General features: G+C 36.4%; 1 protein-coding gene and 1 pseudogene across 2 annotated transcripts; both read left to right on the top strand.

Annotated features, from left to right (window-relative positions):
- The first annotated feature begins 3,691 nt into the window (after positions 1 to 3,691).
- On the top strand, positions 3,692 to 8,607 carry LOC101294018 (crt homolog 1-like). Its single transcript, XM_004288815.1, has 10 exons — positions 3,692 to 4,074; positions 4,196 to 4,341; positions 4,549 to 4,586; positions 5,438 to 5,553; positions 6,656 to 6,755; positions 6,838 to 6,873; positions 6,992 to 7,042; positions 7,140 to 7,263; positions 7,946 to 8,071; positions 8,179 to 8,607. The coding sequence occupies exons 1-10, from the start codon at positions 3,692 to 3,694 to the stop codon at positions 8,334 to 8,336; spliced, it is 1,278 nt and encodes a 425-aa protein (XP_004288863.1). The 3' UTR covers positions 8,337 to 8,607.
- A 1,005-nt stretch (positions 8,608 to 9,612) lies between these two features.
- On the top strand, positions 9,613 to 15,742 carry LOC101300946 (annotated as a pseudogene). Its single transcript, XR_183674.1, has 10 exons — positions 9,613 to 10,328; positions 10,415 to 10,560; positions 10,745 to 10,782; positions 11,770 to 11,885; positions 13,007 to 13,106; positions 13,189 to 13,224; positions 13,324 to 13,374; positions 14,597 to 14,719; positions 15,135 to 15,260; positions 15,360 to 15,742. The product of XR_183674.1 is annotated as a crt homolog 1-like (transcript).
- The last annotated feature ends 220 nt before the right edge of the window (positions 15,743 to 15,962 follow it).

Raw genomic sequence — 15,962 nt, 5'->3', positions numbered from 1 at the left:
CATCGGTGGGGTGGGTGAGGAAAAAGAGAATGGAGACTTAGTGGCATCTTTGTAAATTTATGGTGAAACTGAACATTTTCGTCATTTCGGCAGTAAAAATTCAAGTCAGGCTAGCTGTTGTTGGTCTTGGGATTGGGTTCATGTCCTAATTTGTCTAAAAATTATTGTAAGTGGGTTTTTTGTATTTATAAATTTAGTTATGTGCTACTACGTAATTTTCTCAAAAAAAAACCTGCTCTGTTCCACGCGAGACGCGCGCTTGGTGTGTGCATCAAGTTTAGTTTACTCAGAGTACTGCGTACATAGCAGCCGTTCCCCTTGTTATGTTCCTCTTTTTCTGTTTATCAATGAAGGAAAAAATTCAGTTTATTACCCTGAACTTTAGGTCTAAAATCAGTTTGATCAACTCTGAGAGGGTAAAAAGATTAACCAGGGCTATTTTAGTTATTTTGGTCAAGATTGATGTCATTTTGAAAGTTTAGGTATGAAACTGATTAAAAAAAAGATGAGGTATCAAACTGATTTTAGACTTAAAGTTCAGGGTAGTAAAGTGAAATTATCTCATCAATGGAATTCTCCTCTTTCGACAAAAAAAAAAAGAATTGATGGTTCGATTTGAAATTCTAACCTATGACCAAAGTTTGTAATGGCGTTAAAATTCGCCTCTCTGAAAACATGTTTGAAGTTGATGAACTCGAATGAGCTTTGAAGGGATTTAATATCTTGACAAAGCTTGAACAATCTCCAAGGGGGCAAAGATGCCATTAATGACATCGATTGCAAGCTTGGAGTCGCCTTCAACCTCCACCTTTTTAAAGCCTATTCTTTTTGCATCAATGAGGCCGTTACAGAGGGCTAGAGATTCAGCTATAGAAACAGTCGTTGAACCAAAGTTGAAAGCCATTAATGACATCGATTGCAAGCTTGGAGTCGCCTTCAACCTCCACCTTTTTAAAGCCTCTTCTTTTTGCATCAATGAGGCCGTTACGGAGGGCTAGAGATTCAGCTACAGAAACAGTTGTTGAACCAAAGTTGAAAGTAGTTGTAGCAAGGGGGCTTCCAAGAGGGTTTCTGAAAATGAAACCGCCTACCCCATAGCTACTCTTCACAGATCCATCGAAATTTAATTTAAAAGTCAAGCACGTGGGTTTGGTTGGCTCTCAAAGTCTAGGTGGATAATTTGTTTCCTACCTCTTCAACAAGATTTGTTATCCGGGTCTAACAAGATACACAATTTCCGGCAGCAATATATCCAACTCTCCAAACAGACCAATTGATCATATTGGATGTATTTTTACCTATCCAGTCCTTATATCCAAGGATTAAACTATCTGTATCGGCATATCTATCGGTACTTTGAAAAATAGAGATATCAGATATATCAGAGATATTGGGGAAAAAATATCGGAAATTTGGGAAGTCTAAAATATTTAATTTATTGGATTTACTTATAAATTGTACAAACATCAACTTCATCTACATCTAGAAAGAGACTCCAAGTGATTGAAAAGACGTACGGTGGTCCACAAAAATATAATATTCAGACCAAAACATATAACCCTACGAATTGTACTGTTGAATATGATAGTAATATATCTTTTTCAATGTTATAAAAATCCTCGCCTAGAGCCGATTAATCCCCGCCTAGGCGCTAGGCGGTGCTTCACCGTTTTCATCTAGAGAGCTAAAAAACCGATCAATCCCCGATTAATCCCCCGATTAGCCCGCCTAGGCGCTAGTCACCGGTTATCTACCCAACTAGCGCCTAACGTTTTTTAGAACATTGATCTTTTTGGAGCTGCCAACTATTCCCCTTTTATCTCTTTTCGAATATTGTTGATGGTGATTCTTGTTTATGCCCAATTTTTTTATACATATATTTCTTTAATATATCAGAGATTTATCGTAGACTTCCTAAATATGAGATATATTTGACGAAATCGGAGATATTTGACTGAATCGGTGTAAAATAGGATATTTACCCCTCTAGATATATCGGTCACTCCAAAAAAGGAGATATCGGGGGATATATCGGATATATTGTAGAGATTTTAATCCTTACTTATATCATCAGTGTCCTTATATTCTGAATTAATTTATCGATGTGACATTAACCGTCTCTAACCAGTTATGGCTAAACTATTATCCGAAATTAACTTTAAGATTAGAACATGTATATTTATGTGCGTTCTCATTTCTTATTATATTCTTATTTATATTAACAGTAATTATTTATATAAATGAAAACATAAAATACAACTAGTTTCATGAAATTTTAAGGGGTGCGTCTATTGTCAACTCACAAACCACTTTGATGTACAATTAACTTGATATAAAATTACAATAAGGGATAATAAGTTGTTACAAATTGTTTTCATTTTTTTCTTTTGTTTTGGATGAACGCGTACTTCATAAACCATAACTCATAATTTATCATAGGGTGCGTCTATTGCCACCCCACAAACCACTTTGTTCACCCCACGTTCTCTTCACACCCCATTTATATATTTTTAATTACAAGTCTACTTTGTTCACTCATTTACAATACCTAAAATATCATTTTCTCAATTCTACTTTGTTCACCCATTTACAATCCCTAAAATACACCTTTCTCAATTCTATTTTGTTCACCATACATTCTTTTTTCCATTACTCCATAATTCTGAGTGTTTTAAACTGATCTATGCATTGTTTATAAATACGGTACAATTGTTCATGAGAATTTACATACAAAACCGACATGAAAAATAATGAGTAAAAAGATAAACGGAAGCGTCAACAAAGAAAAAAAGAGAAGAAAAAAGAAGAAGAAATATAAACAGTTCACCTCATCTTTAGGTTGATTGCTAGCGTCTTCAGACATAGAACGACTGTATATGATAAATTTGGGTTAAGGTTTATGAAGTACGTACGTGTTCATCCAAAAAAATAAAAAAATAAAAAAAAAATTTGTAATTTTTAACAACTTATTGTCTAATGAGAAAATAATATTTTATGTACTGTAAATGAGTGAACAAAGTAGACTTACAATTAAAAAATATATAAGTAGGGTGTAAAGAGAACGTGTGGTGAGTAAAATAATTTGTGAGGTGGCAATAGACGCATCTAATTTTAATTATTTTGTTTTTTGAGAATCAATTCCACCTTACGAGCTGCAGTAGGGGTAGCCCTGCAAAAGATAAGACAGTCATCAGTGAAAACCAAGTTGGAAATCCTAAAGCCTTTCAGAGAAGATAAAATACCAACACGGTTCTTTAACTCTTTCCGAAGACTTGGATATGATAGGAATTGATTCCATTTTCTATTAGCAAAAAAATCATATCAGGGAGATGTAGAAACTGCCTCGCAATTGAAATGGAAATAAAACAAAATACTACAAGATAAGACTTTCGAAATGAAACATTGAAACCCACCAAGATACGACCAGATGTACACCAATCTATTAAGAAAGTTAACAATGGTATAAAATATAACAAAAGGTTGGCTTTTGGCATATATGCTTTGAGTGTAGGCTTTGCCTGACAAATTTTAGCTTTGAACAAATGCTCTATTGATACCAAATTAGTTTCTATATAAATGGTATATGACGACCAGATGTACACCAATCTATTAAGAAAGTTAACAATGGTATAAAATACCAACACAGAGCATAACACTGGATCCATCAAATCACACCCGTAATAATGAGATGATGGGTTCCTCTACGTTGTCGTTTCACAACTCCCTCCTCTCCGCCCGTTGTTCCCCCCTCATCAAAAATGGCGGGACTTCCTTCTCCTCCTCCTCTCCAACCTCAATGTCACTCCTCCACCGTCCCCGCCCTTCTCTCCTCCGCCTCTCTCCAAACGCACCGTTTCGCCTCACCTCCACTCGCACCCCCCGCAATCTCAAACTTCACGCTTCTCACCCAAACCCTCCTCCCCCTTCCTCCTCCACCTCCTCAATCTCAAACGCCGTCGTTTTCACCTCCTTGCTCACCATAGTCCTAGCCGTCGCCAACCGCGTTCTCTACAAGCTCGCGCTCGTCCCCATGAAGAACCACCCCTTCTTTCTCGCCCAATTCACAACCTTTGGGTAATCCAATCCCTGTATGCCCTTCATTTCAATTTGTTAACTTTTACCGTAAAGTTTTGATCTTTTTGGGATTACTGTTTTTGTAATGTGATTGAAATTGTGGGTTTTTTGTTTGAATCAGTTATGTGGTGATATATTTTTCGATATTGTATGTACGGTACCGTTCTGGGATTGTGACTGATGAAATGCTGAGGCTTCCCAAATCGCGGTTCGTGGCCATCGGGGCATTGGAGGCACTTGGAGTGGCTTCTGGGATGGCTGCTGCAGGTACCCTACAAGTTACTTTTTGTTATTAGTGATTTGGTTATGTGTCTTTAGCATAATGTGCCGAGGTAATAGTGAGTTAAGTCATGAGGTGGAAATGCCATGTATGAATTGTGTGTGATGAGAAATGAACTAATGAAGTAGGAAGTTTTAATTGGTTATTGATCGTTTTGGTGTTTATTTTTGTGAATTGTATGTATTCGTCAACAGCCATGCTTCCCGGACCGGCCATACCCATTTTGAGTCAGGTATATTCTATTATCCTAGCAAACGACTAACAATGAATGAGACAAAAGAGCATGCTGTACACTGAGTAGGTTACTGCCTATGGAAAACCATCCCCACTTTAAGCTACTTATTCTTAAGAACCGGTATTAATGTGTCATCAGTGTATTGCATATGTGTTGAGTAGGATATTGTACCCATGCCATGTTGGAGTTTAAGAAGGGCCCATCAGGGATCTCATTTGTATTAGAAGTCTAGTCTGTTGAATGGGAAAAGATAATCTTGAAGCTAAAATTGATGAACGAACCGTTTATGGTGAAGGTGCCTGGAAACCAGCGTGGTTGTGCAGATAGTATGTCATGGCCTATGGTTGTATACGGATTATCAATGCTGCATGTGAGGATCAGGTTAAGTTTCAGTAAAACAGTCAGAAGAAAAATTAGTAAAAAAAAAAAGTGGCGTCAACCTATTAGTTTCCTTAAAGCTTTTGAAATAAAAAACAATCTAATATTTGTTATGTAGTTGGGTGTGGCTGCCATTTTGATTGTCTTGCAACTTAGCTTATTAAAAGGTCAACCCAGGTTGAGTTTGAGCTGCACTAATTTCTGACATGTAAAATGACCGAAATATTTGGGGAGAAAGAAATGCTGTATGCTTTCTTAGCAGGATCACAGACCATTCTTCAGCTAGCCCTGAATTTCTGGATAACTACTTCTTCAGTTCAATCTAGCGTAATAGAAAAAAATGTTTTGATTTGGACACAAAATATAAAAAGTGTGAAATTAAAAGAGCATGTATAACTTTTGTCTTTTATGCCCAAAGAAGTAAGAGCAAACTTCTCCTCATTTATGTTTTATGTCGATATATTGTGCAGACGTTTTTGGTGTGGCAGCTGGGTTTTTCTTCTCTTGTCTTGGGAAGAACATACAGACTTAATCAGATTGTTGGCTGTATCCTCGTCGCTGCAGGTGTAGCGCTAGCTGTTGCTAGGTATCTTAATCCATCCTTCTACAATTCAAAGACATGCCACTATTTTAGTTACATGTAATGTGGTTCTATCCATTATCAAGTATCTTGAAGAATTTGTGACACAAGTCACGAACGGCACCACCAGCAGTCACTTGGACCTGGTTTCCTAAAATTTATATGATACTTGGAAATAGTTATTGGTCTGCATGCTCATGTATCATGTGGTAGGTAAGGCTAAAGATAATTAGAGACGTAAATCACAAAATGAAGGGGGTTATTTCATGGTTTTCATGGTTATGCATTAAAAGGTAATGGTTATGAATAGAAAAGGTTCTTGTGAGATGTCTGGACTCACATGTGCTCTTTATCTTGCTCCCATTGAAAGAGACAATTAATGAAAAAGCATGGTTTCATATTTTATTTGCCGACTATTAGATGATGCTCTCTTTGAAGTCAGTCTGCAGTTTATATCTATGTGGCATGCTTATTCTATCCCTAAGAATTTGCTTAGATCTAGGGCAGCTATTCCCACACTCAGTTCGTCATCCTGCACTTCCTTGTGAGTGTTGAAAATTAATTAAATATTTATTTTGGGAGTGTAGGATGAGAAATTTGGAGTTTACATAGCCGCGTGCCTATATCTATCTTCCTTCTGGGCATTCTTTGTCTTTAAAGCGTGTTTGAGGAAGTCACCTTCTTCATCATTAAATGTTAGACACGCTGCAAGTATCCCATCTTCTCCAAAAGGTAGATTAATTTTCATTACAAAGGATATGCTTACTAAGTAAGAACTAAACTATTTCTATTTATGCGTCCTCTAGTTTAATTATTTTTTATGATTTCTGTTGAGGTTTTTCTTTTTGGTGGTTATTCCTTATTAGTTACTAGAATGTGTCAACTACCGCCTTTTTCATCCTATTTATAATAGTAATGCTTTTTACTAGAAACAACATGAAAATTATCTGTTCCATCTTTAAAAAGGTGAATGCTAGCTACTGGTAATGTTTGATATTATAAAAAGAGAATCTTCACGTTGTTAAACTGTGTCTTGTACTTGTATAGTTTTCCATTCTACGTGTAGTGAAGGTGGCTCCTGATATTTGTTGTGTTTTATTTATTTCAGCGGGAATGATACTGGTCAGATGCTATCTGGAGTCGAGTCTGTGTGGCCATTACTAATGATTGCTTCAAGTGCCTTTCAAGCTGGTGCATCTATAATCAAGGTTAAAGCAATGAACATTATTTATAAGTTTAGCTGTACTCTTTAGAAGACAAATTTAACCTTGATTATTCGTCTGTGAACAGGAATTTGTCTTTGTTGATGCTGCAGTCCACTTAAAGGTATGGCCTTACCTTTTTTGTTCTTTTATGTAATCAGCTGATATTTTTCTCAATTGTTTTCTTGTTAACAAGCTAATTTTTGCATAGTTTCTCAAGTAACAAATCTTTTTTCATGCAGGGAAAATCACTTGACATATTTGTTGTCAACTCTTTTGGATCTGGATTTCAGGTGGCTATTACTTGGTTGTTCAAATTCATTCTTACCGTTAGTAGTGTGGAGGTTAGAAATTGAATCTGATGTAACCTTTATTTGCTTTGACTTGCAGGCTCTTTTTGTACTTATATTTCTACCTTTCTTATCAAATATGAGAGGCATACCATTCACCCAACTTCCTACATATCTAAAAGATGGAGCTGGTTGCTTTCTAAATATGGGAGGTGCTGCATCAGGCAAGCTGTCTTATGACTCCTATCTTTCAGTTACTTTCTGTAATTTTGTAAAATGCACTGATATCGGAGTTATGTGGGATATGCTTTCAGTAATTTGATATGTGTGCTGTATATTTACTTTATGCTGATTGCTTTAAGTATCTACAATCAATAATCTGAAAGTACTGATATGTATCATTATGGTTTTTATTAACTGCACTCTTCGGCCAGTTTACAAAAATAATAGTAAACTGTGGCATTCTATCAATTTCCACCATACGATATGTCTTTGGTATATTTTCTTCTGAACCTTTGGCATCTTAGACTCTTTTAATTTTTATAAAATAATTTTACTATTCTGGTATTGCATGCAACACCTTGAACTAAAATCATAAGATTGAGAATTGTTTTTGATATGAACCTCCATTTATGTGGCAAATGATACTACTCCTGACAACAGATACAAGCAAACAGTAGGGGGTGAAGACAAAAGCTATATTTGAATGGCTGCATGATGATTTGGAATGAATAAGGGGGAATCATACATATCTTAAGCATTGAGAAACAAAAGGCTCAAAATTTCCTCATGTAGCTTAGTATCGATTTTCTGACGTGATTATTCTATTATACTATGTAAAAGGCTGAAGAGCTTCATAAAGTTTTTTCCAGAGTTCTCAGCTAATTAATTTAACACTTGCTCCAGGTTGTAATGGGGCTCCATTGCTTCCACTGCTTTACATAGTTGGCAATCTGTTGTTCAACATATTCTTGCTGAATGTAGTAAAGACTTCCTCGGCAGTTGTTGCTTCTCTCATTGTGATGTTGTCAGGTTCTCTCTCATCTCTCTTGCTTGTTTTTGTATGTGACATACACAGGATCTTATCTATGTATTAGTAGCAAACTGTTGCTAATGTAGCGGTTTTGTTCATTCTGCAGTGCCAATCTCGATTTATGTTCTTTCCCTTCCGTTGCCATATCTCCAAGAGGGTGCAACATTGAGCCCGTTTTTCCTCTTTGGTAGTGCGATTCTTGTCTCGGGTCTTATTTTGTACAGCATACCCCAACCTGCTAAGAGTGGTTCTGAAAGTAGATGATATGATAATCTTGATTTGTTATGTATCCAATTCCAGATTGAAGCTCTTTTTCTTCGTTAAATTTCATATACCTCCATGAAATATATACTTTATGTTTCCAATTTATACTCTGATCAAAATATATTCCCTTAGATTTATCGTCAAATGTTGTAGTAACCAACGAAACTCTAGTGGACATTCTTTGGAGATATAGTTTGTTCGGATTATTCTATCATTGTATGCAACAGATAATCGTTGGATGATCAATATGGAAATGTTTGTTTGAACCACCAATGGAAAACAAAAGTTGTCTCCACAATTATTTAAGCAATTTTTGTGCAAAAAGGTATTGTAGAGTGAATCAACACTATGTAGGTCATCCATTACATCATTTATTAGGGTTGGTAGTTTAGCACAAGCGGGCTTGTGTTTGCTAAGTAGAGAGCTCAATGATTCAAACTCCATTCTTGTAAAAGCTAGAATTTAAGACGTCCCACTCTTAAATTCTAATTTAATAATAAAAAATTCTTAAGGGTTGTCACTGTCACGTGGCAATAGGGCGGACCAACAGAATTACAAGAATTCTTGTGTTAATATCATAGTTACCTTTGCTTTTTTAATGTGCACTACTCATGATATCTCATGTATGTGTTTCTATTGGTCCGGTGTATCATCACATTTTACGTTTGCGATGCATAAAAATCTTTTAATAATGACTCGTTTCATAACCACCCAGGTTCATATCTGATTTATGCTATGTTAACTCATTATCATAAGCATGACATCTGAGTTCATATTTTGTTGATGTTGATTAGCATTAAATCTCTTGTTATACTTATACCTAATGCTCAAGGAGAAGATGAAATTCTCCGCCAATATCAACCTCTAAGTTTAGAAAACCTTTAAGATTTTGAGAAAAAGAAAAAAAAAAAAACAAAGAAAAAGACGCCATTATAAAAAGAAACAAGAAAGGACCACTTCGGCATTTAACAGAACAATCTACACAAGAAAGGACCACTTTAGCATTTAACAGAATAATCGACGAAAAGGCCTTGATTACCTGAAGACCCCGAATATAGTTGACTAAAAAATGTGTGGTTAGAGGAGTCCTCATGATGAAAGTGAAGAAAAAAAAGCAGAGAAGGTGGAGAAGTTGATGGCGTGAGTGTTAAAAGTATAAAGTGAAGTGGAAGTAAAATGGAAAGTGAGGTGGAAGTGAAAAATCAGAGAATAGTTGGAAGAAGAAAGAAAGCTGAAAAAGGTAGTAGAAGTTGACGTCTCACTACTACTACTAGAGGACCAGCTTCAATGGCCGGTTCCTTTCGGGACCCTTGTGTTTTTCCCCCCTGCGTTTTTTTTTCCTTCTTATGTTTTTTGTCCGGTGGCTTTCTCTCTCTACCTTCTCCTCCTGAACTCAGCAAAAATCAAAACCAAATAGACTACCTCTTGTTGCATCTTTGACTGCCCCTCTTCTTTCTTTTCTAGATCTCCAGATGCGGAGAACTAGTAAATTATTCTAATCATCACTTTCCTAGATTCTCGTGAATAATAAGAAGAGGACGATGATGACTACCGTCTTCATCTTCACTCTCTCGTAATGTCTTCCTCTACGCCGTTGTTTCACAACTCCCTCCTCTCCTCCTCCTCCCCTTGTTCCCAATACACCAAAAACGCCGGCACCACGTGCTTCTCCATATTCTCGTACTCCACATCAAACCCAACTCCGCTTCTTCAACTCAAAAGTTGGGATCATGATTATTATCCTCGAAACGCACCGTTTTGGGTCGTTTCGGATCGGAAACCGAGGAGGGGCAATGTCATCAGGCTGCATGCTTCGGTGGCGAAGACGGCCTCCTCCAACTCCGCAGTCTCTAATTCGTCGACTACAAAACGCGTCGTTTTGAGCTCCGTAATGACCGTTGCCCTCGCCGTCGGCAACAAGGTGCTCTACAAGCTCGCGCTCGTCCCCATGAAGCACCACCCTTTCTTTTTCGCCCAACTCACAACCTTCGGGTAATTTCAAGTCTGAATTTTTACTGCCAAAGTTTGAATCTTTGGTGTAAATTACTGTGAATGTGATGGTGGGTTTGTTTGTGCAGCTATGTGATTATATACTTTTCAATATTGTACCTACGTTACCGTTCTGGGATGGTGACGGATGAAATGATAGCCCTTCCCAAAGCTCCGTTTGTGGCCATTGGTGCATTGGATGCTCTCGGAGTCGCGGCCGGGATGGCTGCTGTAGGTACTATACTACTCTGCACTTTCGCATTAATAGTTTCTTATTTATTGAGGTGAGTGAGTTTGTTAAGATAAAGCAATGCCATGTTTGTGATGAGAAATGAGCTCATCAAGTAAGAAGTACTGGACTTTTTTTTTATTGATGGTTTTGGTGTTTTACTTTTGTGGATTGTATGTATCGTCAACAGCCATGCTTCCCGGACCGGCCATACCCTTATTGAGTCAGGTATATTCTAGTATCCTATTAAACTAACCAGCAATGTACTTTTTTTCTTCTTGGTCTGATAACCAACAAAATACAAGCATGCCTGAGTAGGTTATTAAGAACATATGGAAGTCATCCCTATTTTAGTTACTAAGATGATTACAGTTCAGGTAGGTTGTGCAGATAGTATGTCTTTGCCCTATGGTTGTGCGGACTATTTCTGCTGCATTTAAGGGTCATACTGACTGTGTTAAAATATTAAGAAGAAGTCCAGTACAGAAAAAGGACAATTACCATTATAGTTTATAAAAACAAAAAGAAGATATTCTAAGCTTCTTTATCAATTTGATTATTGAATGTATAAGCTAAGTCAACCAACTTAGCTTTATTTTGGCTCGTGCCGGGCTGAGGTTAGTCACGGATGCTAGGATCAACAGTCAAGTTTTGGCTGAATTTCTGATAGGTGTAATCAGAGCCAAACATTCCGAGAAAGACTCCTATTTGAGCTTGTCCTTTCCTTAATCTGTTGAATAGACAGAACAATTGAGGTTATCTCTTTGAGCATGGAGCAAATGTTTCTATGTTGCAGACTGTACGAGCATGGTGCAATATTGAAGTTATCTCGTTGCTTGTTCATAGCTACTTCCCTTGTTAGTCATTACAGTTGAGGCAGATCTAGTGAGAGAACACGTTGCCTTTGTGCAAAAATAAAATAGACAGAACAATTCAGATTTAGCAGATTGCAGAACATTGTTGTGCCATCCCTGAATATATGGATTAACAGCTTCTTTAATTACGATCTAGTGTAGCAAATAAGATATGAACTGTTTTGGTTGACAAAACATGTGAATCAAAGTCAAATAGCATATAAAACATGCACATTATTGTTACTCAGAAGTGAAGGCATAATGGTTACTTTATTATAATAAATTTTGATTTAAATTTTATGTTTCAGTAGCATGCGCATTCTGTCTCATCAGTTTTCCTTTCTGTCACAATATTATGCAGACAATGTTGGTGTGGCAGCTGGGTTTTTCTTCTCTTATCTTGGGGAAAAGATACAGATGCAATCAGATTGTTGGCTGCATCCTTGTAGCTGTAGGTGTAGTGCTAGCTGTTGCGAGGTATCTTAATCCAATTCTTCTACAATTCAAAGTCCTTCTGCTGTTCAGTTTTATGTAATGTGGTCTGATTGCTTTATCAATTGATATGTGAAACAAGTCTTTGGATGGCTCCACCAGCAGTCACATGGACATGGTTCTCATTATATTCATATGATACTGTAAAATTGTTAATAGTCTGCATGCTCATGTATCATGTGGCAGATAACTTGAAAGAAAATATCAAACAAAATGAATGAGATTATCCACCATAAAGACATTTAAAGATAGCAGTTCTGAAAAAAAAAAAAATAGTCTCTTCAACTGCTTGAACAGTTCCACATCTTTTCTCTATTTCCATTCCAGTGGAAGAAGCTATTTGTCAGTGCGGAGCATAATTGAAAGCCTGGGTATTTTTTTCAGAAATATGAACACAAGTCATATTTTGCCAACTGGTAGATTAGCACCCTCTTCGATAGTCTGTCTGCAGTTCTTGTTTCTATTTCAAATGCCTTTGTACACTCTCCCCAAGAGTTTGTTTAGATCTAGGGCAGTTCTAGTCACATTCCAGGTTTGCCATACTGCACTTTTGTGAGTAATTTCAAATAACTTAAAGATGGATTCTGGAGTCTAGGATGACAAACTTGACCTTCTTCTTTTGGCATCCGATTATATTCAATGCAGTGTCAGTGAAAGTCACCTTTTTTTTTCGAGAAGCGTGGAGAGTCACCTTCTGCATCATGTTATGTTAGAATTGCTACAAGTATCCCATCTTCTTTTGGAGTAGATTTGAGTCATTTGGCTACAATGGATATATTTATTGATTAGGAACTTAACCATATCTATTGGTTCATAAGTTCCTTAACCCTCGTCTAGTCTACTGATTCTTTGTGATCACTGTTCGGGTTTTTCTTATTATTTGATTCTCTGTTATTTGCTGATAAAGCGTGTCACTTGACCCTTATCTATCTAAATATAATTCTTGTAATTCTCTTTACTGCAAACAACATGAATATTCTCTCTGTATTTCATATTGATAGGTAAATTTTGTTAGTAAACTGTAATTTTCTAGTGAAAGTAAATATCCATATAGTTAAACTTGAGCATCTGATGCTTATATGTATCTGTGTTTTATGTAATTGCAGTGGGTCTGATTCTAGCCGGATGCTATCTGGAGTTAAGCCTGTGTGGCCGCTACTAATGATTGCTTCAAGTGCATTTCAAGCTGGTGCATTTATAATCAAGGTTAAAAAAAAATGAATATCCTAAGTTCACTGGCACACTGCATAAGCAAAATAATTAATCTTGATCTTTTGGTTTTGAATAGGAATTCATCTTTGTTGATGCTGCTGTCCAGCTCAAGGTACGGCCATGCCTATATAAGTGATAAGCTGGCATTTGAATTATTTTCTTGTTGACAAGATAATTTTGCATACTTCGTCATGCATCTATTTTCATGCAGGAAAAATCACTTGACATATTGGTCGTCAATTCTTTTGGATCTGCATATCAGGTGACCAAGGCTTTTCTTTGTCTACTTTAACATGTACCAATTTCTCCTTCATTAGGTCTTTGATGCGCCTCAGTATTATTGTCCAATTGGCTAGACCAACAATAAAGACGAGAACTACAAATTTGGGCCAAAGAATGAAGCCCTCCTGTGGCATTGATTTGTTTCATTTTCCTGGTCTCAAGTCTCAAGTGTCTGCCTAAGGATTTTTTTTTTCCCTTTTCTTTGCATAGTTAGTTTTACGTTTGCCTGTTTATGTTAGTGAAGTGTAGAGTATGGGACAAACTACGATATGGGCAAGATACAGTCCAATAAAAATTCTATCTATATAAGTAAGCTTTTGGAAAAAATTTAAACATAGCATGTCATAATATATCCAAATAATATTCCTAACCTCAAACATTAACCTGTCAAAAATGTTCCACATTTTTATTTATTTGGAGTCACGGTCCTTTTATGTACTTGAGTTTGTATCCCAAGTATCCAACAGTAAAAGTTTACTCAATGCTCTTTTAAGTATTCGTGACATATATGATGAGAGAGAGATATAGAGAGCTAGAAGAGGGAGATAATATGAAGATAAGAAAGGTGGGAGCTGTTGAGATACTTTAGGAGCCTTTAGGTGAAAATCCCTACTAACTTGATAAACAGGTTACAGATGAGATTCAAACAGCACCACAACTAGGTTCTATGCATCTTTGATATTTTGTTTATAGTGTTTTTGACCATTACCAGTAGGTTTAGCTCTAGTTAACTTAGTAGCAAATGCCCATTTAGTACTAATTTTAATCTTTATTGCCCATTCCAATGACAATCTTTTTTATGAGCCCATTTGAATGTAAAGAACCTTTTTTGTGCCCAAATGGACAAATCTTTACTAAAGTCTTAACAAACCATATTATTTTAAGACTATTTTGCCCTCACCTCTTAAACATGCATAGAGAGAGAAAATGGAAGAGAGAGAAGACTTTGCCGGAGCCTCGCCGGACTCTAGAGATAAGACTAAACAGGTTACAGATGAGATTCAAACAGCACCACAACTTGGTTCTATGCATTTTTGATATTTTGTTTAGTGTATTTGACCATTACCAGTAGGTTTAGCTATAGTTAACTTAGAGGATAAAGTCTCCAGTAACTTATTCCCGGTTAATCAAGATATTTATTTTTTCTGTTGAGGGTAGAATAATAAATCCTGCTGGTAACCTTAATTTCTTTTGACTTGTAGGCGCTTTTTGTACTTCTTTTTTACCTTTCTTATCAAATATGAGAGGCATACCATTTGCTCAACTTCCTACATATCTAAAAGACGGTGCTGGTTGCTTTTTGAATATTGGAGCTGGTGCATCAGGCAAGTAGTTGTATCTGATTTTATTTTCTTTCAGTTTATCTTCTATTCTACTTATTTTTTATTTTTATTTTTGCCTCTTTCCTTTTGGGATCCCCATACCTCTTCTAGTTCAATAGAATAGTTTTTAAGATTGTTGCATTGCAAGCAAGAGACATTATGGTACACTAAAACCAGAAGGTTGGTGAAGTTACATTATTCTGAATGTAATAACTCATGAGAAATATATACAAGTCAACATTAGGCTTTGAAGAGAAGAGTCATATCTTATAGCTAGGAAACAATGACGGGGGTACTTCTCATGATGCATGCAGCATGAAGAGATTAATCCATTCATGTTGTAATGAATCAAGACTTCAAAACTTCATGAAGTTTTTCCAGAAGTTCTTGCAAAATTAATTGTTCACTTCTCTTTCAGGTTGTAACGGAGCTCCATTGCTCCCCCTGCTTTATGTAGCTACCAATCTATTGTTCAATATATCCTTGATGAATGTGGTAAAGATTTCCTCAGCGGTTGTTTCTTCGCTTGTTGTGATGTTGTCAGGTTCTCTCCAATTTCTCTCACTTGGATTCCTATAATATATCCCTGAATCTATTTTTTTGGCACAAAATTTTGCTAATACAGAGTTTCTGTTTATTTCAGTGCCAATTTCGATTTACGTTCTTTCCCTTCCATTGCCATATCTTGAAGCGGGTGCAACGTTGAGCCCCTTTTTCCTCTTTGGTAGTGCAATTCTTGTCTTGGGTCTTATTTTGTACAGCATACCCCAGCCTGCCAAGGATTGCTCCAAAATTAGTTAAAATTATTTTTGTGAGATGTTACGTGGTTAATTAGTTACGTCTCCAAATCCAATCCGTTTTTTTCCTTAAGCTGAGTTTAGTATTGCAGTGAGAATAATCGATAGTGAAAAACTCCATGGTGAGAATGATTAGGTTTCGGTAAATTGTGTATTTAAATTTTGAGTTGATGTGAATGTGATTAAATAAAAAAGGAAAAGGATAAGTAGATTTGTGTTGTGTTTGTTAAAATTTGTGAAAGATGTGCATATGCTGAAATGGGTGTTTCAAGTGAATTGTTCATAGAAACGACGGAAGTCATCAATGAAATTGCAGAGATTTGATGAGCAGTAATGGATGGAGCTGCATATTCAAACTCCAAACAAGTCTTGGGAGTTGGGAGTTCTCTCTACAAATGTCTAATCCTCAAAGCAATCATGAATTCATGATTGTTAAAACTGTGCAAAGT

The sequence above is a fragment of the Fragaria vesca genome, linkage group LG1, assembly GCF_000184155.1.
Source record: "Fragaria vesca subsp. vesca linkage group LG1, FraVesHawaii_1.0, whole genome shotgun sequence".
NCBI classification, from domain to species: domain Eukaryota; kingdom Viridiplantae; phylum Streptophyta; class Magnoliopsida; order Rosales; family Rosaceae; genus Fragaria; species Fragaria vesca.
Note: the sequence above shows the minus strand (reverse complement) of the source record. Positions and strands in the feature narration are given on the sequence as shown.

Coding starts and splice junctions, on each gene's coding strand:
- LOC101294018 (XM_004288815.1), top strand. CDS start 3,692: ATGGGTTCCTCTACGTTGTCGTTTCACAACTCCCTCCTCTCCGCCCGT. Junction 6,756..6,837: donor CTGGTGCATCTATAATCAAG/GTTAAAGCAATG, acceptor GTCTGTGAACAG/GAATTTGTCTTTGTTGATGC. Junction 6,874..6,991: donor ATGCTGCAGTCCACTTAAAG/GTATGGCCTTAC, acceptor TTTTTCATGCAG/GGAAAATCACTTGACATATT.